This window comes from Selaginella moellendorffii, unplaced genomic scaffold (genome assembly GCF_000143415.4).
Source record: "Selaginella moellendorffii unplaced genomic scaffold, v1.0 SELMOscaffold_14, whole genome shotgun sequence".
NCBI classification, from domain to species: domain Eukaryota; kingdom Viridiplantae; phylum Streptophyta; class Lycopodiopsida; order Selaginellales; family Selaginellaceae; genus Selaginella; species Selaginella moellendorffii.
The window spans coordinates 1,850,697-1,871,517 of record NW_003314275.1 but is presented as its reverse complement, the minus strand read 5'-3'; the positions used below and the strand labels follow the sequence as shown (position 1 = coordinate 1,871,517).

Genomic DNA, 20,821 nt, shown 5'->3' with positions numbered 1-20,821 from the left:
TCAGCTGGCCGTTAAAGAAATGGCATTTTCCGGCAATGGTGGAGAAAGACGTGCTTAGGGTTTGTCCCAGTGGCTATGGTAGGAGGCATTGCTGCGAGGAGGCGCTAGCATTCCATGGCGGTATCGGCGACGGGATCGACCAGAGACGTTTCCTACAGGTAAAGGAATTCATCCACGCGAGATCGTCGATGGGCTTTTCTTCGAGCTCTTCTTCGCGGATTTCTTGCTCCAGTCGAGCTAATTCTCTGCTTTCCAGCTGCGGGAGGTGCGCGTTCAAGCTCAATCTCAGCTCCTCCGATCGGCTCATCACGAGCATCGGTCCCAGGTACTCCAAAACTAGCAGGAAAGGGATCCTCTACTTCCTCTCGATCGATGAGAGCCGGTTTAGAATGCTGGACGAGGTCAAGTGTGGCCCGTACTTCGAATCGCCAGGGAAGTGGGGGATCCAGAGAATGCAAACGCGGCTCTTGTGCCGGCAATGCGGTGCCACCATCGGGCATCTGGAGTCGGGGATCTCGTCGTCGGTGATCGGCTGCCTGGATGTGGATCGAAGCACAGACGATGGGAAGAGATTTTGCATCAAGATCAGGGCGTTGCAGCCAGAGCAGGAGCTCGACGGTGGATTCCAAGCCAAAGATGGAGATCAGGAGAAAGCTCCCGAGGTTCTTCTAGCCGCCAAAGATGAGAAAGCTCTGGAGGAAGCCAAGGAGGGAGATGAAGAGAAAAGATTCGAGCAGCGCAGCAGTGAGAAGACGAAGCTAGATCAGGAGGGGAAAAAGGACGAGATTTGCAATCAGTAGCAGCAGCGATGGATGGATCGATTGATTGCTTCTTTCTTTTTCTTTTTGGTTTTGAGTGTATGATTCTTTCTCGAGGCTGTAGATGATAATGTGAAAAATGCCTGCCGGGTTATCTAAAGAGAAAACGAGGGCTTGGATTGGACGGTTGTGATGGCTGCCGATTCTGAGATGGAATTCCAGCCCGGGCTGCGTAAAAGCCACCAGGTCGCTCGTTCCAGCCGCCATAGCCACAAACAACACAGAGCTTTGCCTTCCAGTTGGTCGCCACTGTAAATTTAAGCATTAAGTGACCTTGGAGCTATTTCTACATTACAAGGATCTTTCCAATTTATTTTTGCCACTCGAGTGGAGGAAGAGGGGCGATGGAATTGGATGATCGCAGCTGCGCGATGGAGAAATTGGAGGAAATCGAGCTCGATGTCGAGGAAAAGGGAGAAAAGGTTGTGGCTACAAGTCTTCCCTTTTGCAAAGGATCGCAGGAAGAGATCATGGTGGACGAAGAAGTGATTCCAAAAGCTCCTCGCCGGAGGCTGTCCCGGCAGAGATCGTGGTCGTCACAGGCGATTTGCGAGGAGGCGTGGGAGCGGCGGCGCGATCAGTCGCTCCTGGACGAATTGCGCGACCTGGAGCTGGATCCCGCGGGCAAGGATCGCGCGCTGGGCCGCTCGGCGTCGGATTGCGGCCAGAAGCCACCTCCATTGGCGTCAATCTTGGAGGAATCCAGCCCCGCCACACCCAGGCTGCGAAGAACACGCACGCGCAGCCTCACGGACGACGATCTGGAGGAGCTGCGCGGCTGCATTGATCTGGGCTTCCGATTCGATTGCGAGGATCCGCGGCTGTGCGAGACGCTCCCGGCGCTGGAGATTTGCCACGCGCTCCGCCACTTCCAGGAGAATGGGAGCGAGTCCAGCGGGTCGTCCAGCCCGGTGGAGTGGAAGATCGCGAGCCCAGGTGGGTTTTAGCTAGGGTTTAGAGATGTTTTTGGCTGATTTCTCCCTGTCTTTGGCAGGGGATCATCCGCAAGTGGTGAAGACGAGGCTGCGGCATTGGGCGCAGGCTGTGGCGTGCACTGTCCGGCAATGCTGCTAGATTTCTTGTGATGGACTCCATAGATGGATCCATCGCCAGAGCTCCTTGATCGTCTCAAAGGAGACTATGAGCTCTTCCAAGTTGGAACTTCCAAGCTATAGCTAGTATAATGGAGCCAAGCTTTTGTGGTCCTCAAATTATGACACGTGTAAGGATGTGCTGCCGTGGCAAGATCCCAGGAACTCTCTCTCTCTCTCTCTCCTCTCTCTCTCTCTCTCTCGTGTGAGTTTCTTCTTTCTTTGGGTCAATCAAAAGCGATGGAGAAGCGAATCGGGCTTGTTTAATCATGAGAACCCACCACCGTCCCACTCAGGCCCAAAGATTGAATTGACAAAATTGCGATTCCAATCTCCAATAGTTTTCCTTTCGTCTCGTGTTTCATGCCCGACGCTGCGACCGAGAAAATAAAAGTGTAAACTAGGCCCCCAACTTGTCAGGAAACTAGACCAAAATCATCGCCGAAAGATCTCCCCGTCCTGTGTTGGATCGGATGAATACAAATGATCACAGCAAAGATGTGATCAAACGCATCCCAAGTCCTATCTTGACGATAGAGGTCACTCATGCGTTCTTTTTGGCTTGTTCATGACAGTGGCCTTGCTCTTGTCCATTTGATTCTAAAGCTCTCACTTTGTTTCTTTCGATCAAGCTCCCGTTATCACGGAGCTGATATTTTGTTGATCGACTGAAAACTTCCAAGAAAACTTGATTTTAAAAAATGATCTTTTATCATACCTCTCCAAGAATTTATCTCAGGAACGTGTAAAACAAGCATTTAAGGACCACCGCACTCTCTCGTCTCAGCGATAGAGGTCAGGCTTTTTTGGCTTGCTCATGACAGCGGCCTCGATCTTGTCCATTACATCCGGCGTGAGGCGGGGTAGCAATTCCAGAGCTTTCACATTCTCTATCAGCTGGAGCATATAAAAAAGTACATCTTTTTAGAAAACATCCAGAAGGAGAAGGAATTGATAGAGATAACTCACTTGGCTTTCTTTTGTAGCTCCCATTATCACGGAGCTGACGTTTGGATTCGAAGCACACCACGCAATGGCGAGCTGCGCCAGAGAAACGTCGAGCTTGGCTGCGATAGGTCGGAGCTTGTCAACTTTGAGTAGAATATCATCAACCAAGGATCGATTTGCCAAGTTCTGTCATGACGCAGAGACAATCGTCAGAAGAGATCTAGAAACCCAATACAAAAACAAGTCGGAGACCTTGTAGTTTTCCAGCGAGAAGCGGCTGTCAGGTGGAATGCTGAATTTGGTATACTTTCCAGTCAGAACTCCTGACGCCAGAGGACTCCAAGTCGTCACGCCGATCCCATAGCTACTGTACAGTGGAAGATATTCCACTTCCACCTGGAAGAAAGAAAACAAAGATGGAGAGCGTAATCAATGACCAAAATTCCAAGCAAAGAACGAAAAAGAGTGACACACCACTGTAGCTGGAATCTTTCACTTGGCAATGCTGCAAGCTAGCACGTCCGAAAGAAAACATTGGGTCTCATCACCCACCTCGAAAGAATAAAATTTCCAACCAACATGCTTGTCACCCAGAAAGAACACAAACAACAAGGAAACCATGCAATGAAAAAGAGAATGGACCAAGAACACACACCTTGTCTCTGGCGAGAAGATTATACTCTGGCTGCTCCACGCAAGGCCCAATAAGCCCCAATCTCCTGGCCACCTCCCACGCCTCGGTGATCTGCTGGGCGGTCCATTCGCTCGTCCCCCAGTAGAACGCCCACCCGTGATCGATCACATAGTTCATAGCTCGCACCGTCTCCTCCATGGGCGTGGCCGGATCGGGCCTGTGGCAATACAGGAGATCCACATACTCCATCTCCAGCCGCTTGAGCGACGCCTTGACGCCCTCGATAATGTGCTTCCTGGACAGCCCCTTATCGTTTGGCCCTGGCCCTCCCCAAAATATTTTGGTGCTGATCACCACATCGGATCTCTTCCATCCCAGCTCCCGGATCGCTTGCCCCATGATCTCCTCCGCCCTGCCGTTGGCGTAGACCTCGGCATTGTCGAAGAAATTGATCCCCGAGTCGCGGCAGCGCGAGAGCAAGATCTTGGCGTCCTTGACATCGAGCTGGTTCCCAAATGTGACCCAGGCGCCATAGCCGAGCACGCTTACCTTGAGCCCCGTCTTCCCTAGATGCCGGTATTGCATAGCGCTCGACGACATAGCCGAGACAAAAGAGACGATTAAAAGCGAGGGTTTAAGGTAAACGGTAGGTTTAATAAAACAGTGCTGTGGCACATTCCGTGCCATTCGTTTGAAAAATATCTCAACCGCTGAATTAGACTGGAGGGCTTAAGCTAAACTAAATCGTAAGGTTATGTTAGTGAGAGTACTATGTGACGCAATCCTGGCCGTTCATCTGATTAAGGGAGGGTTTAAGCTAAAGGGGCCGTTGTAAGAAGGGTTTAAGATAAACTAAAGCGTACGGTTGGGTTAATAAGAGTACGGTACCTTAACCATAATGTGACGCGATCCTGGCCGTTCATCTGGACGTCTCGAAGCTTCTCCCTGTCCGAAACCCTTGGTAGCATTCTAGGGCGGTTTTGGCGACAAAAGCTTCTTCTTCCTTGCGGCATTCTTCTTCGTCCCAGCGGTGCCGCGAGTGGAAATAGTGCATCCTAGCGCTCCTGGCCGGAATGGCAGCTACAGTGGGGAGCATTTCGTGCGCCGGCGCTTCGCTGCTGCTCAGCAGCGCGAGCGGGAAGTATTCTTCGAATCAGCAGGCTTGTTTCCGGAAGCTCAAGGTAATCCACGTCTAGGCAGTTCGTGTGCTCAATCGGGTATCGCGTTTGTGCCAGGGGGAATTCGCCGCGCTCTCTCTCTCCATCGATTCAGTGGCCGGCAGCAAATCCTCGGCTGCTAGTCGACTATCAGCCGGTGTGGCGAGAGCTGCCGTGACTGCTCCTCCAACGGTGAGTTTCTCGCGAGCTGTTTCGAAGCTTTGGATGGATTGCCTGAAATGTGCGTTTGAGCTCCTTTCTTTTAGCAGTACAAAACTTTGAAGCCTCTTGGCGACCGCGTGCTTGTCAAGATCCAAGCCTCGGAGGAGAAGTCCGATGGTGGAATCATTCTTCCCACGACCACGCAAACCAAGCCTCAGAGTGGAGAAGTAGTCGAAGTTGGCGAAGGGAAGAAAATTGGCGAGAAGAGCGTTCCATCTTGTGTGACGGTACGTGGTTTTTTCGATTCGTGTCGTGCGAAGAGCATAGTTTTTGTTTGCCTCGCAGGTCGGAAACACGATCGTTTACTCAAAGTACGCCGGCACGGAGATCCAGTTCAATGGTGCTGACCACATCCTCCTCAAGGAGGACGACGTGATTGGGCTGCTATCCACCGAGGACATCAAAGATCTCAAGCCTGTGAATGACAGGGTCCTGATCAAGGCAAGTCTGATTCTCTTTTCGGAAGAAATGACAACAGCGACTTTCCAAACAGGTTGCAGAGGCTGAGGACAAAACGGCTGGTGGAGTGCTTTTGACAGACAGCGTCAAGGAAAAACCAGTGATCGGAGAGGTAAGTTCTTGACTTCTTAGAAACTTTTAAGTTCTCCAGTTCTTAGAAACTTTAAAGTTCTAAGTGATCTATTCGATCTTTCAGGTGGTCGCCGTCGGTCCTGGATCTTATGGCGAAGATGGAACCCGGAAGCCGCTAGAAGTGTCGATCGGTGACAATGTTCTCTACTCTAAGTACGCTGGAAACGAGTTTAAGAACAAAGACAACAGCCAGTACGTAGTGATGAGAGTGTCCGACTTGCTCGCGATCTTGTCCTGATCGATCGAGAGAGCTGACTCTCCGGCCTCCTTTTTTTTGTTCTCCATCTCTCGACGAGCTAGCTAGCTCCTTCTGGCAAAAACGTGTGTAGGATTTGCGAGACCATGGCTGAAAGCTCGGGTCGTCGTCTAAAAGCAATAGAATAAGAAATGTCATACAGCTTTTGATTTGTTTGACAAAATCCTTGCGATATCTTCCAAAGTTTTTTCTAGTGTTCGATCGATCATGACAAATCTCTAGACGGTTATTTGCTCGATCCTTGTGAGCTATGGAGGTTAAATCCAGAGGCTAGAGGACTTGGAGCCGCGAAATTCGTAGTAATTCGAAGCTCGATCTATGCAATCCGGAGGAACCATCGCGATTTTTTGTTTGGTTCTCCTCTTCCTGCCGAATCACGAGTAGAATTCCATGAGCTCGTCCACATTCAGGTGCCGCAGCGATGGATCGTCCCTCCCAAGCAGCCACAGGATGTGCTCGAACAGGATCGCATCGCAATCGACACGAATCACTCGGCGGTGGGGGTGGCGATGACGTTGGTGGTGGTGATCCATGGACCATGAGCGACGGACGCTAGATCCATCCAGCGCGGCGAACAACGCGCTATCCCCCTCCTCCTCGATCTCTTCCGCCTCTCGCCACTCGCGATCGATCGCCTCGCAGCGCGTCGTCTTCTCCAGCAAGCACTGGACGACTCCGTGATCCAGGATCTGTGGCTCTACCCTAAATGCCCTCTCCTCCTCGCCCACCACGAGCGTGACGAGATTCTTGCCTCGCTTGCCCTCACCGCTCAGCCCCACGCACGATAGAATCGAGGAGCTTGCCCCATTGCCACTGCCACTGTTCTTGGCGCTCGAGCTCCGCGCGGGCGAGAAATTGGGGAGCGATGACGCGAATTTCCGCGGCGCCGGGCGGCGGCGGCGATGGTGCACCAGCAGGGGATGCCGATCCACCTCTTCCAGCTCCTCGACCCTGTCACACATCTTCCTCCTTACCCTGTTCTTCGCCATCGCCATCGCCATGGATGGAGCTCCGGAGAAGACGATGAAGAAGAAGAAGAAGAAAGCGCGTCCGTCACGAGAGAAGAGCTGGGAATAATCGATTATACATGGCGCGCGACACGCTAAGCTCCAAAACAGTCCAGCCGGCCGTCCACGTGGCCAATGCCCGGGCATCGTGGCCGTTGGATCGCCACCTCACCGCAACGGCTACTTTTTCACTTTGCCTAAAATGGTAAAAGGGAAAGTCTCACATTAAACAAAGTTAATCTTAACAAAACCTTTAGCTTTAAAGAAAACTCCCTTTTTTATAAACAATTTTTCCATTTCTTTTAAATTATTTTAAAATAATGTTTCTTAAAATAAAGTGTCTAATTTACCCAAGAAAAAATTGAAATTCTTTTTATTTAAAACGGAAAGTAAGAAAAAGATAAAAATAAAATGCCATTCTTTCCAAAAATTTGGTATGTTACCAGCCAGGCCGCGGCGGTATGGAGCTCCTAGTATGATTATTATTATTAAACCAGCTGCTTTGTTGGTGGTGTTGTGGAGGATGGGGTGGCGGCGGCCTTGCGAATCTAGCAGACCCATCTAAATTATGCGCCAGGGACGATCTCATTTCCATGCCTTGATGATGATGAGCATGATGATGATGCTGGTGGTGATGCTGGCCAAACGACACATTATTATTACTTACTCGGTTCCAAAGTTGCGGGTTTCCTCCATTGGCATTTGCATTGAAATCTCTGGCCGGTGGGACGAGATTGCTAAACCCACCGCCGCCACCACCGCCACCACCACCGCTACCACCATAGCCACCAACACCACCGCCGCCGCCGCCGCCGCCGCCGCCCTTTGCCTGGGCCTGGAACATCTCAAGAGCATTCCATGGAACTCGCCCAGTAGCGTCTCCGGCATTTGGAGCTTGCGGTGCCACTACTAAAGAACTCGTCGAACCTGGGAGGTAGAATGGCTGCTGCTGCTGCTGCTGCTCTCTTTCTCGGTACGGGAGCTCCAGACCCTGCGGCTGGAACTGTGGTGGCTGTGGAGGAGCGGAATCTCTTTGGAACTGATGAGACATTACCTGCTGTTGTTGTTGTTGTTGGATGCCGTGAAGAAGCGATGCTACGCCACCGGCCTGCACAGGTTGGAGCTGCCAAAACCAACACACCAGCGTGTAAGCCGTGCTCCAAAAGAAGAAGAAGAAATGAATGCAACTTACCGGCTTGAGGGTGCTGTCAGGCTTTACCACGCCGGACGTGAGCTCGGACACCAGAGCTGGATTCCTCAGTAGCAGTGCCAGCAGCTCGGGGTCGTGAGCCGGGGCACTTGCGGTAGCCGCCTGAGGTGGTTCTGGAGCTTGCGGGATTGTTGTACCTTCTGCCTTGTCCTGTCCATCTTCCAGTGGAACTTGGAGGGTGAGGGAGTCGTCGTAGTCCGGCTCTACGTCCCATGGATCCCTTGGATTCTCGGGGATCAGGCCTGGGTCCGAGTAGAACTCTTCCACTTCACGCTTCACACGCATGGATTGAACCTCCTTCTCCTTACTTTCTTCCCCAACGGCAACAGTCCATTGCGGATCCACGGTAAACACTAACAAGATAAGAAACCAGTTAGAGACCGAACAAAGGAAGATAAACAGCCATTACCTCGGGGTATGCTCCAAGGGATTACACGTTTCAGAAGCTCTGCAATTTGAAGCGCCGGTGGTGCGTCCAGCGGGATTGACGGTGTCAACTCCTGAGGTGGTGCCGGTTTAAAGAACTCCGCGACAGGAACCTTTGGCGGAGTTGCTGGTGTTACTTCCTGAAGCGGTTTGAAATACTCTGTCGTTGGAACCTTCAACGGAGGTGACTCTTGTACGGGCCTGAAATATTCCACCTTTTGTGGCGCAGTTGGCATAGCTAAATCTTGCAAAGCTGAATCTTGAACCGGAGCGGTCGGAGGAATCGATTCTTGCGGGCTGCCATCGGGTGCCACGGCTTGACTACCACGGTTTGAGTTCACCGCATTTGGATTAGATCCTTGAAGCAGGCGAGCCCGCATTTTAGCTTTCTGTATGTCATCTGCCGAAAGAGGCCGTGATCCTTTATCCGTTATAGAAGGCTTCCTCGCATTAGCATCTCTGATACGTCTTGTCGTTGCAGTAAGCTCCTCCACGAGAACGACTCGTCTTTTCTCTTTGCCATCTGCAAAATGACAACCAAGAACCTTAAGAGGATTAAAAAAGAAAAACTTGAAACCTACGTTCAGCAAGTTTCTTTTTTGAAGCCTGGGTGGCAAGTACGGGGTCATCGACGGTTTGTAGAGATCTCCTGCTAAAAACACTATTAATTAGAGAACTAATATTTAAAATTCTTCTTACCGCAAATTTGAGCTAGAGGATGGCCTCTCCGACATATCCAATCCTTTTAAGTTTGGCTGAGCCAACACCTTGTTTTGCTGCGCCTTCTGCGCATTCTGCGCATCCGAAACGGTGCTGGTTTCTGAATTTTGAGACAAAATTAGAACAATACACCATAGCAATGACAATGATACCTGTCTTAAGCTTCTTCTTGTCCGGACCAACAGACGGTCCACTCGAGCTGCACAAATGAGCTTGAATCGTAAAGTATCCAAACACTTTTGCATACAAGCCAGTACCTGCTTTGTCCAAGTGCGCCTGAAACACCAGCTGAGAGGGAAGGAAGACAGAGGAAGTAAGAACCAGAAGCTTGCAAATAAGATTAGCATTACCAGGCTCTGCCGCTTGCCCCGCTAATTTTCCAACTCCATTTCGTGCAAAAATCTTTGACCATTTTGCTAATAACGTGCGTGCTCTCGAAGCAACGTCTAATACGTACAATCACTGTGAAGTTATCTTTATGACAAATGGCAAGGTACCTGTTGCAAAATACAGCCGAAGCTTGGTCATTATCTGAACAAGTGGAGAGACATGGGCCGGAATAGCATGGATCATCGGCAAGTGTAGAAGAGCCTGAAGGGCCAAATCATAAAATGCGTTACAAGTAAAAGAAACATTTACTTACCTTCAATATTAACCTGACGAGACTCGTCTGTTCTTCAGAAGCTGCCTGAGTCAACCACTTGGCCAAAACACGCAAGCCACCGTTCTCTAAGAAACTGCAAAGTCAAAGAGTATGAAAATAACCAACATAATATCAAACATATTGAAACTCACAAGCGAAGTCCCGGAACAAAGTCCGCTTCCAAAATAAGTTGAAGGAGATTCGACTGGCCAGTGAATGACTTCTCTGCACGCATGTGATCTAGAAGCTTTTCGAACGCCTCTAATGAGCTCAGCGTTGTCAGAGAGCTTGTATTTGTCGGGAAAAACTGCGACTGGGTGTACTCCGCGGTACTGCTCACGTCAACCTTTCCGGTACCATCGGTTGCCATTTGTATCAGCCTCTTCACACGAGACTGTTGCCCCGTGAAGAAGTCATTGACCTACAGTAAAAGAAAACAAGATCAAATAAAACCTTATATAAGACACAAGAATAACATACGTGAGTCCGCGCAGCACCCGTGAGGGCACTAAGTTCCAGCACTTCTTTTTTGGTGACCGTGTCTTTGAGGGCAAATACATCTCGTAGCAACCTCTGGGCCTCTGGCAGCAGTGAATCTTCAGGCCTTTTAACTGCAAAACGTTTACTCTCGCTAAGTGCATTGCAAACATGAGATGTTTACCTGCTCGAGGGCCGAGCACAGAAGTACCCTGGGAAAACCATAACACACGTCAATACATAATTGTTGAAGTAAGAGAAACGATACCATTTCTAGGTAAAGGGGGTTCGCTCCAGTGAGGCTGTATTGGACTTTTAGAAGACTTTGCAGCTCGTCAACTTGACTCTCGAAGACCTTTCTCTGTGCTCCAAGCTTCTCCTGTAGCTCCTGCAAAGATGGTAATTGCATTGCTTCTTCTTCCTTCTCTACATCAGCTGGCTTCTTCGGGGGAACAGCAGCTCTCTTCTCACCGGGAATACTCGAGCGAGCGGAAGTTATGAGATCTTTTGAGCGCTTCACAGCCGTAGGAGACGAGGGATCCAGCAAAGTCACTGCCCTCACCAGAGCAGCAGACGCAGACTGCGTACCATCTACAGGACTGGACCTAGTCTCCAACTCCACTGATCCCGACGCCTCGAAGAACGCCGAATTCACCGCGCAAGAGCCCTGGGCAAGAGATGGCGAAGTGGAATCATCCGAAGCACCCGCTGCTGGAAAAAGTCCCTCCGACTGCTGGTAAGACCCGAGCGCTTCTTGGTAATCGTGGTGAGGATCCGGCGACGAGGCGTCCATACACTCGTAAGTGAATGCGCCCTCTACAGCCGATTGATTCAAGGACCTCTCCAACTCCATGGACGAATGCCCCTCCGTCGCCAAGCCCGGAATGGACTCGAGATCCCCATTGCTCGTCCCAGCCAGGCTACTGCAATCCACCGATGTCACCCCAGAGTTCTCCAGAGAATTGGCGGAGCCAAGCAAGCTCGCGGGAGCAGCCGACGAGTCCTCGAACGAGATTCCTGGCAATTCCATCGAGCAAGAAAGACCCATCCTTGCCGGAACGGAGAAAGATCGGCCCTGTCCATCCCTAACCACAGCGTCCCCGGCCCCGGAAACCCTACTGGAGCTTGCGAAGGCGCTGGAGGCCGCCGATGGCAGCAGCGATCTCACGGCAGTAGGAATGGCCGCAGCCGCGGCGGTAGCAGCGTCCCCGAGATTCGGATCACGTACCTCGTTGCTAGCGGCGTCGGCCATAGCCGGAGGGTGCCGGCGTCTCCAAGAACCCTAGCGCTGCGCCATGCACCACATTAGGGCTGATTGGTATCGGGAAAGAAAGAACAAGGGATATTTCAGCTATGGCGATGACGACGTCTCCCGGGCATGTCATAGCACGAAATGCCGACGTGGACGCACCCACGCCACGTCATTTCTTTCGGTTAGTTGTGATTTCTTCTTGGTTTTCTAGGGCAGCGCCATCGATCGATCGCGGGTCCTGGATTGGAGGAATTACAAGTTGCGATCGCGGCGTGAGAAGCTGATGGATCCGTGATGCGAATGGCTTCCGCGGTCGTCTGCCCTCCTCCGGCTTCCATCTTCGGGGCGGCGAGATTGGCAGGAGTAGCGGCAGAAGGAGCGGCAGGGGATCGAGATCAAGCTGGGAGCAAAGAATTGGTGACGATGGCTCCTCCAGGAACTTCGGGAAGAACAACGAGACGATCCAGCACTAGATCGACCACCTCTCAAAAGGCCGCCGCAGAGACCCATCGCCCGGTGACGCGATCCAGGAAGCAAGCCCGGCCCTCCAAGTCGCCCATCCGGCGATCATCACTGGCGGAGGCCCCGGCGGAGATGATTGATGTCACAGCCTGGGATCTCGTGGGGCATTTCTTCTCGTGGGGATTCGTGGCGCTGGTGGTGGTGCTGGGATTGATCAGCACGTTTTGGAACTGGCAGGAATCACAGTCGGCGGGCGGGGGATTGGTGCCATCCGCGAGGGAATTCGCGGAGATGGATTCGATGCTGCGCAAGTCCACCAAGTGGATGCAAGCCCAGCTGGATCTCATCGACATGAAGATCGGGAAGGAGATGGCGGGACTCAAGCGCGACGTGGAACACATGATCGACGCCGAGGCCTTCTCGATCGCCTCCAAGGTCCACAACCTCAAATCCCAGATGGACAGCATCGAATCATCGCTCAACTTCCTCAAGCAAGAGGGGATCCTCACTCGCCAGGAGACACTGCAGCTGATTGGAAGCGCGGCGGACGATCGCGCCACGGATGGATCGGGCAAGGCGCTCAGCCTGGACGACGTCCGCGCCGCCGCCAAGAAGATCATCGAGGACGAGCTGGAGAGGCACAGGGCGGACGGGATCGGAAGAACAGACTACGCGCTGGCCAGCGGCGGCGGGAGAGTGATCGACTACTCGGAGGGCTACTTCTCGCTCACTCCCTGGTCGGGATTGCTGGGCATTCTTCCCGGGGACTACCGCCGCCATCCCAAGGCCAACAAGATCCTGGAGCCCAGCTTTGGCGAGCCCGGGCAGTGCCTCCCGCTCAAAGGGAGCAACGTTTTCGTGGACATCCGGCTGCGCACCGCCATCTACGCGGACTCCATCACGCTCGAGCACGTCTCAAAGGTAATCCTCTCGGCTCTCGATCGTTGCCACTGCTAGCTAGCAGCACTGTCGACCGATCGATAGACCATCGCTTAGAAAGGATCGATCTCTCTCATTCCGTGCTTCTTCTGGTGGATCTAACAGAGGGTTGCCTATGACACCGGGAGCGCCCCGAGAGATTTCCAGGTGTTTGGCTGGCTGGAGGCCTCCGCGGCGCACAAGAAGGGCGAGAGGGTCTTGCTGGGATCATTCAGGTATGATATTGAGAGCTCCAGCGTCCAGACCTTTCGGCTCTACAAGACCGCGTCAAAGCTCTTGGTCAACACAGTCAGAGTCCACGTTGTGTCAAACTACGGGAGCTCTACGCATACGTGCTTGTATCGGGTCCGCGTCCACGGCACGGAGCCCCATTCTGAGGAATAATTGACCGTTGACTTTCTTCCGGGTTTGTGGTATTGGAGATCTGGATGCGCAACCATGACGGCTCAACCTCTAGCTCGCGGGAGTACATCCCGGCTTGCAATAGGTGGTCAACATGGTCCGGTGCCACACACCCTTTTGGTACCTCGGGGCCCATCCTCGTTTGTGTGGAATAATTGACTGGTTTTTAGGGCTACGGGATGGAGGGGACGGTGTTGGAACACAGAGATTTCTTCTCCCGGGGGAGCTTCGCGCTTGTCATTCTCAACAATACTCTGCCAAAGGAGGCTCCCATTTTGTGGGAGCTGGGTGAGTGGATTGATTGCGAATCTATTTGAATCGAATGGAATGTTCTTCCAGCTCGAGTGCGCGTTTGCGCGGATGGAGGAGCCAATCGAGTGTATCGCGAGATGCCCTCCCCTGCCGAAAGGTTGTGTTGTTGAGAAGGCTTGGTTGATCAAATCACTTTCTTTAGATTCGTCCCGGATCACATTGTCGGCGATTTGGATTCTATCGAGCCCAACATCCGGGAGATCTACGCCTCCAAGGTATGAGCTTAAATTCGCGTCGAGCAGAGCTGAAAGCACGCGAATTGCGCGCAGGGCAGCGAGATCCTGGACATGTCCAGTGATCAGGACTCCACGGATCTCCACAAATGCGTGAGCTTCCTAAGAGATTCCTCGCGCGGCGACGAAGTGGAGAGGATCGTCGTGCTGGGCGCGCTGGGCGGGCGATTCGATCACGAGCTTGGCAACTTGAATGTGCTGTTCGCGTTCCCGGGCTTGAGGATCTGCCTGGCCAGCGACGAGAATCTAGTGTTCCTCCTCCGCCACGGCGTCCTCCACGAGATTAGGGCGAGAGTTGGCGCGCATTGTGGTCTCGTCCCCCTGGGCGAGCGATCCCAGAGCTCCACCACTACCGGACTGCGATGGAATCTCGACTCCACGGCGATGGCGATTGGATCGCTCATCAGCACTTGCAACGTCGTGGAGAACGAAGTGGTGAAAGTCCAGTCGGACGTGGACTTACTGTGGACTATGGAGCGCTAAAAGAAAAAAGAGATAAGTAGATTCGGACAATATTCTAAACAGACGTGTCACGCCAGCTGGCAGGCGAGGTATATTCTGGCGGCGGCCCATTCCGTATTTCGCGCGCCAGAACTCGGGTGTCGTACGGACGGGCTCTCGTATTATATGAGCTTTCCCTTCCATCTCGGTTGCTTGCCACTACAGCCAGGAAGAAACCCTAGTGGGAGGAGTCTTTCTTGTTGGGGAGAGGGGTTGCCGCCTAGGGCTGGGCGGCGCTATGGCGGCTTGGGGATTGTGACGCGCACGCGCGTGGAGCAGCAGCAGTGACGCGCATCGGCCGCGTCGTCGTCGTCCCCGAGCGATCGCGCGGCTTGGATTTCCGAGGTAAGGCTGGAAATCGGAGATCTTGGCGAGGAAATCCGGTGGTCGGCGCCCGCGCTCTCGGTGTTGATGATAGTCGGCTTGGCTGCTCCAGATGCGCAGATTAGTTAGGTCGCAGATCTAGCTCATTCTTTTGGTGGGAATTGGCTGGAGCTGGTCCGTCAAATGTATAGAGCTAGGATCGTGACGCAGCGGAATTCTTGAATTTCTAGATCAGGAAATGGCAGCAGCGGGGCAAGAATTGCTGGAGCTCAAATTCCGGCTCAGCGATGGCTCCGACATCGGGCCTTACAAGTATGCTCCCGCCACGACCATCGCCACGTTGAAGGAGAGTATCATCGCACAGTGGCCACAAGGTACTTAAATTTTTTCTCTCTCTCTCCCCCTTACATTTTCCTGGGTGACATGGTTTTTCTTGCATATCTTTGCGTGATTGTCTCCTTGCGTCCTTGTTTTTCCTTTAACTTCTTCTTCTAGGAGCTCTCTTTGATCATCGGATTCATTGCATATTCAGAGAAAGAGAATGGTCCAAAGTCGGTGAATGACATGAAATTGATCAATGCTGGCAAGGTGCTTGAGAACAACAAGACATTGTCAGAATCAAGAGTCCCCGTTGGAGAGCTTCCCGGTGGAGTGATAACAATGCACGTCGTGGTTCGACCCCCGTCCACTGACAAAGGAGGTGGTAAAGTATTTCCTTCGATCAAACGCTTTCTCTGGCGAGATCCCACTAACGCCTAGTTCGTCTCTCTTTTTTTGTTGTGGTCTTCGCAGAGAAGCATCCATCCGACTCTTCCAAGCACAACAAGTGTTCTTGTTCGATACTGTAACATTGCGGCCAGGCCATCGCCATCGCCATCTACGATCGCCATCGCCATTGTCGTCGACGCACACGCTACGGAGGAAAATAATATGCATGCATGGTTCTTAATCTCTTCTTCCCTCTTCTCTCTTCTCTTTCTCTTTTCGCTCTATACAAAGGTTTTTACTTGGTCATGCTGCTGTTAGTTATGATCACCCGGTGATCAAAACTCGATCGGCTCGAGCTTTGATCCAAATCCAGCAGCAAGTTTTGAAACTTTCGGAAAAAACTTTGGTGGAACTTTGGGCTTGCCGACCTGAAAGATTGCACAAATCTTTACAATAAGTAAAATGTGATTGATAATGCCGGCTGTTGACTGGACTCGAACGTCGGCTCTGGTAGGTCGGGCTAGGGGCTGCCACGTGGACGGCTGGGATGCCATCGAGCCCCGGAAATGCTCGCCTGACATTGACCCCCACACGTACCAATGTTGTACGATCGCCGAATTTGAACGCGCGGGAAAGCGCGACCGCGCGGTGGCACCGCGCGGTCTACATGGTTTTCCTCCTGACTGCTCGCACAATGGGTCACTTCCACCGTCGGATGGGCTGCGACGGACGGCTGGGATTGGCTTTCGCTTGACAGGAAAGATTAAAGGATTTATATGGTCATTTACTTGGAGGAGGCGGAGGAGGAGAAGCCACATTTTAGCTATTCATTCTAGACAGGGAAGAAGAAGGCGTAGCGGCGGCGACGCGCTTAGGGGAGGGAGATTTTGAGAGGTTTTCGTTTCGATCGGCGCCGCGCGGTAATGTAAATCGAGTGGGAAGCTTGGAGCGCTCCCGGATTATGCAGGCCTCGGGCTCCAATCTCTCGGTTGTGCCCCAGCAGCTCAAGCCGGCGTGGCTGGAATCTCTGCTGAGCGAGAAATTCTTCACAGCGTGCGCCAGGCACGCGGCGCTCAAGAAGAACGAGCGAAATATCTTCTGCGTCGATTGCACGGGGAGCATTTGCCAGCACTGCCTCTCCAGCCACAGGAATCACAAGCTCTTGCAGGTACGATCGGCCATGGGGAGGAAGAAATTCCTTGATCGCTTGGTTTTTATTTGTTTCGTTGCTTCTCTCTTTTCTTCGGTTTCTCGGCTAGAGGATTTCTAATTCCGGGGGAATGGTGTTTCTATTCCAGGTTCGCAGATACGTCTATCACGATGTAATCCGGCTGCATGACATCCAGAAGCTCGTCGATTGCTCGCATGTACAGGTAAGATTTGTGCAAATTCGAGTGAAAAATCTTTGTAGATTCATGGCTTTCTCTTCTCCTTTGGTAGACTTACATAATCAACAGCGCTAGAGTAGTTTTCTTGAACCAAAGGCCACAGCCGCGACCACCGAAAGGCCTTGGCAATGTCTGCGAGACGTGCGATCGAAGCTTGCAAGAGTCATACCGCTACTGCTCAGTTGGATGCAAGGTACTCCGCTCATTGATCGAATTAAGTTCTTGTGAGGCTCACTCTCTTTCGATCAATCAGGTTGATGCTGCCTGCAAACAAGGGAACGATCTCGCGAGCCTCCTCCCCCGCTGCAACTCACTGCAGCTCTCGGATTTCCCAGTCTCTCCAGCCGGAAGCTCCAAGGACGACGACAAGCCCGACGACGAGGAGCTATCTCCAAATTCCATCCTCGAGGACCAGGACTCTGATACATCCTCGGGCTCCACAGCCAACGATGGCAGCTCCTACGCAGTGACCTCCACCGCGACGACATCATCCACGCCGCCACCAGCAGCGGCTAAAGCCGCGCCCGCCCGGAAGAAAGTTCGAAGCTCGCGGGGGATCAAGCAAGTTGTAGCCGCGGCTGCCACGGCAGTTTTCTCATCGGGAGGAGGTCGACGGAAGAGCACGCCTCACAGGTCCCCGTTAAGCTGAAACGGGCAAGATTACACGACGTAACTTATCGAGATTAGAGCGGTCGCTGGTTCTTTTTTCTTTCTTTCTTTTTTCCTTGGCAATGGTTTTCCTTTCCTCTTTTCTCGCTGTTGGTCGGTTCTCTAACTGATAAGTTTCTGTAGCGGGGACGAGTCCTCGAGAGCTCTTTGGACAAGTGGACTACGATTCTGGAGGTATCGTTCTCTCTCGTTTCTCGTTTCTAAGCAGTATACTAATACTCTTATAGTTTGGTCTTTTCTTTCCTGTAGTTTCTTTAATCCGTGATGATGCAAACCTTGGGGTGAGACACATAGTGCCTGGTGCTGTCAAGATATCGCTGGTGCGTGCCTGGATGCTCGCTCGCTCGCTCGCTCGCTCTCTCACTCTCACCACTGACTGCGAGGAACTTTCAACTGGCCATTTGCTTATAATTCGCGGTGGTAAAGGAAGATTTGGAGTGGAGAGCTCTCAGATTTTTCTCACAGACACTCACACCTTCCTGCAAATCTTTTGCTGCTGCTACCACTGCTACTGCCGCTGCCCGCTGCTGCTGCTGCTAAAATCACTGCTCCAATGTTTTTTTTTCTTTTATACATTTTACTTATTCTATTTGACAGCGAGAGTGTTATCGTGTTTTTGTCAAAGGCTGAGGACAACAGTACGGAAGCAGGCTTGAGGATCAGATCTTTGATAGCAGCATGTTGGAGGTGGTGCTTCTGGTGTGGGGCACCGGAACGGCTTGAAGCTAATTAAGTGGGCGACTAAGCCGGGGTTAATTAAGGTGGCGAAAGCTTGCTGGCCACCGCCTTAGATTGATGTGATACGCCCAGGTCTTGAGATTGGCTTGTTCCTGCCGTGGTGGTTATCTGTGCTTTGACAAAGATATTCTTCTCGACCGTAATTCTTTATGTTCTTTCTTTATGTTCTTTTTGTTTTCTGGAGTTCCACGTTGAGTGATTTGAGGGTGTCGCCATTTATGAGAGTTTACTCTGTGGTTTAATGACCGGCGGGAAAATGGCGGTGCCTCTAGGGGTACCCGAAGAGGGTAAACGTTCATCTCCAGGTACAATTCCTTTGCCTTGATGTTGTTACGATGTAGCTTAGAATTTTACGTTTACTAAACCAAATTATGATGTTAATCCCATGTTTGAACTATGAATAATTACTATTGATGTAGATTGTTGTGTATTTTGAATGTTTACTGTGCCTATGTAAATCTTGTAGCCTACAGTGTCCACTATCCTATCACTGCACTATTGTTGAAAAGTTTGCCATGTCCAGAGTTTGAGTTGCTCAATACATCTTGCATGTATTCATTCATTCATTCATCTCACCACATAGGAGGTTTAGGTAAACTGTTCTAATAATACCTTCTATTGCCAAGCTTTTGTTTGCTGCTTCTACTATGTGATCACATACTAATTATAGAAGATTATTAGCATCTTAGTTTTTATATTCTAATAGATAGAATATTAAATATTTCAATCTATTTTTTCAAGCCACATCTAATAGTTCTGTTAAATTTTTATTTAGGTCTAATATAAAGGCCCAAATCTAAGCTTAATACTAATACTAAATATTATTATATATTGTTTAACAATTATTTATATTAAGTATATTAAATATCAATCATAAAAATTACATTATAAAATATAAATTGTGAGTGCATGGAATATGGAAAGGGGAATATAGAAAATGTGCATATCAATTAGCCAAAAAGCCCTAGCTTATATATAGGAGCAAGTGATCTAGATTGAAACCAATCTAACAACTACTAAAATCCCATTACATTAATATTAGTATACAGCATTATACTTATACATTTGGACTTCATATCATCCCCTCCTTTTGGAATAATAGAAGACCATTAGAGTTCTCTCTTAGATGGGACAGGATCTAGAGGAACATCAAGAGAAGGTATAAATGGATTTGTAAGTGGTATCAATTGTTCTTGATTTTTTTGTACGAAGTGTTTTAATTATTACACATGCACAATTTCTAGAGGATCGGCTTGTTGGACATCATGTTGAACCTCATAAACTTGTGGTCCAACTTGCTGTAACACTCGATATAGTTCTTTCCATTGAACAAGGAGCCCCTTAAATAAACCACATACCGTAAGATGGGGAAAACAAATTAACACCAAGTCATTCATTTTATACTCCGTAGGTAGACGATAATAGGAGTTGTAGTGCCATTGTTGTCCCACTTATACGTGGTCTAAGTGTTCAGTAGACTCTACTCGAACAAGTGGAAGAATGCTCATCAAATATTAATCCCACAATTTAGCATCAACAGCTCGTGGCAATTGCGAAGGTAAACCCAACTCTATTGGTAATATTGGATTATGACCATATAAAAATTTATATGGTGAAGCATTAACAAAACTCTGCACCCCTGTGACATATACATACCAAAAAGATGACAAATGATTGTGGATAACAGCTCCATAAATCAGTTAGTCTTGTGTGTGAATTCCCCCTTTTTTGGTGGAGTTTGGTACACCTTTGTCTGACTATTGAAGTCTCCCACTAGGAAGAGAGTTGCATGGGTATTCCATGCCTGAATCTTTGTTGCAAATGTTTCATATAGGTGTTTTTGTTGTTGTGTCTAGTATAGCTAGGGCTGTGATAGACCATAAGTGGTTTTTGGAGTTTGGATTTGCATTGTGAGAAAGTGATTGTCCTTATCTTGGTATTGGCATGTGATGGCCATCTTGAGCTTGTCACACACATACATTATGATGCTTCTATCCCCCTGTCTTGTGCAAGTTATCTTCCAGTGCCAGGTATTGTGGATTGTCCATCTTGGATACTTTGCAATGCAATATTGCTGGTGTTCTTAGGTTTTCACTAGGGCAACTATATCACTTTGCTTTTAATCTTGCAATTGTGGGGGAACCCTTTAATATTCCAATACAATTCGGATATTCCTTTCTACAATGTAGACTAGTGACTATAGTGTAATTGATTTGAATTCTGGTGGATATCTGGTGCTTGTTTGTGCTTGGGTTGTAACATTATCCTTGCTCTCTCACTGCTTGTCCCATTTTAGGGGTAGATGCTTTCTCAAATTTAGAAAAAGGGAGCTTTTAAATTCAGAAAAATCACCAGAAGTGATCTTCTTATACTAGTTATGCAAACTTTAGACACTTGGTACTCTTCTCGAGGTCTGATCTTGGCTACCCTACACTCCATCCTCTACCATCCTTTCAAAGCTTGCCCTAGATAGAGGGGGCTTTCACCTTAATATGACATAATAGAAATAACTATAAATATTTTGGAAACACTAAATTATATATTTTATAAATATAGATAAAAATCCATCAATGTTAAAATTATGATTTTGTGAGGTCCAAGTATATGGCTACAATGCCGTATACTAATATTAGTGTAGTGGGATTATGTAGCCATTAGATTTGTTCAATTCGGACCACTCGCTCCTGTATATA

At 50.0% G+C, this 20,821-nt stretch overlaps 10 protein-coding genes across 17 annotated transcripts; 7 read left to right on the top strand and 3 right to left on the bottom strand.

Moving 5' to 3' along the window:
- Positions 1 to 30: 30 nt before the first annotated feature.
- Positions 31 to 1,129, top strand: LOC9632486 (uncharacterized protein At4g08330, chloroplastic). Its single transcript, XM_002970530.2, has 2 exons — positions 31 to 158; positions 257 to 1,129. The coding sequence occupies exons 1-2, from the start codon at positions 115 to 117 to the stop codon at positions 798 to 800; spliced, it is 588 nt and encodes a 195-aa protein (XP_002970576.1). The 5' UTR covers positions 31 to 114; the 3' UTR covers positions 801 to 1,129.
- Positions 1,129 to 2,023, top strand: LOC9631779. Its single transcript, XM_002970529.2, has 2 exons — positions 1,129 to 1,754; positions 1,813 to 2,023. Exons 1-2 carry the CDS (start codon positions 1,163 to 1,165, stop codon positions 1,890 to 1,892), a joined length of 672 nt encoding a protein of 223 aa, XP_002970575.2. The 5' UTR covers positions 1,129 to 1,162; the 3' UTR covers positions 1,893 to 2,023.
- Positions 2,024 to 2,585: 562 nt separating this feature from the next.
- Positions 2,586 to 4,130, bottom strand: LOC9632485 (probable voltage-gated potassium channel subunit beta). The gene is made up of 4 exons (XM_002970293.2): positions 3,513 to 4,130; positions 3,110 to 3,253; positions 2,879 to 3,043; positions 2,586 to 2,806 (listed from the first exon to the last, which is right to left on the bottom strand). The coding sequence occupies exons 1-4, from the start codon at positions 4,089 to 4,091 to the stop codon at positions 2,693 to 2,695; spliced, it is 1,002 nt and encodes a 333-aa protein (XP_002970339.2). The 5' UTR covers positions 4,092 to 4,130; the 3' UTR covers positions 2,586 to 2,692.
- Positions 4,131 to 4,410: 280 nt separating this feature from the next.
- On the top strand, positions 4,411 to 5,861 carry LOC9631778 (20 kDa chaperonin, chloroplastic). 2 transcript variants are annotated; one of them, XM_024675471.1, is made up of 6 exons: positions 4,411 to 4,672; positions 4,727 to 4,840; positions 4,918 to 5,097; positions 5,156 to 5,311; positions 5,364 to 5,441; positions 5,526 to 5,861. In XM_024675471.1, exons 1-6 carry the CDS (start codon positions 4,565 to 4,567, stop codon positions 5,697 to 5,699), a joined length of 810 nt encoding a protein of 269 aa, XP_024531239.1. In that variant the 5' UTR covers positions 4,411 to 4,564; the 3' UTR covers positions 5,700 to 5,861. The 2 variants fall into 2 exon arrangements, with proteins under 2 accessions (XP_024531239.1, XP_002970574.1); XM_002970528.2 differs by having other exon boundaries at positions 4,915 to 5,097.
- LOC112346447 lies at positions 5,843 to 6,775 on the bottom strand. The gene has a single exon (XM_024675472.1). It carries the CDS (start codon positions 6,716 to 6,718, stop codon positions 6,092 to 6,094), a length of 627 nt encoding a protein of 208 aa, XP_024531240.1. The 5' UTR covers positions 6,719 to 6,775; the 3' UTR covers positions 5,843 to 6,091.
- A 343-nt stretch (positions 6,776 to 7,118) lies between these two features.
- Positions 7,119 to 11,508, bottom strand: LOC9632484 (homeobox protein LUMINIDEPENDENS). Of its 3 annotated transcripts, XM_024675468.1 has the most exons (15): positions 10,469 to 11,508; positions 10,385 to 10,412; positions 10,204 to 10,334; positions 9,876 to 10,144; positions 9,724 to 9,817; positions 9,578 to 9,671; positions 9,431 to 9,526; positions 9,338 to 9,368; positions 9,233 to 9,279; positions 9,060 to 9,180; positions 8,942 to 9,012; positions 8,344 to 8,883; positions 7,917 to 8,287; positions 7,779 to 7,847; positions 7,119 to 7,727 (listed from the first exon to the last, which is right to left on the bottom strand). In XM_024675468.1, the coding sequence occupies exons 1-15, from the start codon at positions 11,450 to 11,452 to the stop codon at positions 7,164 to 7,166; spliced, it is 3,510 nt and encodes a 1,169-aa protein (XP_024531236.1). In that variant the 5' UTR covers positions 11,453 to 11,508; the 3' UTR covers positions 7,119 to 7,163. The 3 variants fall into 3 exon arrangements, with proteins under 3 accessions (XP_024531236.1, XP_002970338.2, XP_024531235.1); XM_002970292.2 differs by having other exon boundaries at positions 7,119 to 7,847; XM_024675467.1 differs by having other exon boundaries at positions 7,119 to 7,847; positions 8,942 to 9,009.
- A 238-nt stretch (positions 11,509 to 11,746) lies between these two features.
- LOC9632483 (SUN domain-containing protein 1) lies at positions 11,747 to 13,237 on the top strand. Its single transcript, XM_002970527.2, has 2 exons — positions 11,747 to 12,835; positions 12,959 to 13,237. Exons 1-2 carry the CDS (start codon positions 11,747 to 11,749, stop codon positions 13,235 to 13,237), a joined length of 1,368 nt encoding a protein of 455 aa, XP_002970573.2.
- Positions 13,238 to 13,262: 25 nt separating this feature from the next.
- Positions 13,263 to 14,310, top strand: LOC9632482 (thiamine pyrophosphokinase 1). Its single transcript, XM_024675388.1, has 5 exons — positions 13,263 to 13,375; positions 13,426 to 13,543; positions 13,595 to 13,664; positions 13,710 to 13,782; positions 13,837 to 14,310. Exons 1-5 carry the CDS (start codon positions 13,292 to 13,294, stop codon positions 14,281 to 14,283), a joined length of 792 nt encoding a protein of 263 aa, XP_024531156.1. The 5' UTR covers positions 13,263 to 13,291; the 3' UTR covers positions 14,284 to 14,310.
- Positions 14,311 to 14,472: 162 nt separating this feature from the next.
- LOC9632481 (membrane-anchored ubiquitin-fold protein 3) lies at positions 14,473 to 15,808 on the top strand. Of its 3 annotated transcripts, none has more exons than XM_024675386.1 (3): positions 14,473 to 14,999; positions 15,158 to 15,333; positions 15,418 to 15,808. In XM_024675386.1, the coding sequence occupies exons 1-3, from the start codon at positions 14,864 to 14,866 to the stop codon at positions 15,649 to 15,651; spliced, it is 546 nt and encodes a 181-aa protein (XP_024531154.1). In that variant the 5' UTR covers positions 14,473 to 14,863; the 3' UTR covers positions 15,652 to 15,808. The 3 variants fall into 3 exon arrangements, with proteins under 3 accessions (XP_024531154.1, XP_024531155.1, XP_002970571.1); XM_024675387.1 differs by having other exon boundaries at positions 14,475 to 14,999; positions 15,158 to 15,325; positions 15,418 to 15,755; XM_002970525.2 differs by having other exon boundaries at positions 14,475 to 14,999; positions 15,158 to 15,328; positions 15,418 to 15,561.
- A 336-nt stretch (positions 15,809 to 16,144) lies between these two features.
- LOC9632480 lies at positions 16,145 to 17,986 on the top strand. 3 transcript variants are annotated; one of them, XM_002970524.2, is made up of 5 exons: positions 16,145 to 16,501; positions 16,632 to 16,706; positions 16,774 to 16,914; positions 16,975 to 17,564; positions 17,618 to 17,986. In XM_002970524.2, exons 1-4 carry the CDS (start codon positions 16,295 to 16,297, stop codon positions 17,368 to 17,370), a joined length of 819 nt encoding a protein of 272 aa, XP_002970570.2. In that variant the 5' UTR covers positions 16,145 to 16,294; the 3' UTR covers positions 17,371 to 17,564; positions 17,618 to 17,986. The 3 variants fall into 3 exon arrangements, with proteins under 3 accessions (XP_002970570.2, XP_024531243.1, XP_024531242.1); XM_024675475.1 differs by having other exon boundaries at positions 16,774 to 17,564; positions 17,640 to 17,986; XM_024675474.1 differs by having other exon boundaries at positions 16,774 to 17,564.
- The last annotated feature ends 2,835 nt before the right edge of the window (positions 17,987 to 20,821 follow it).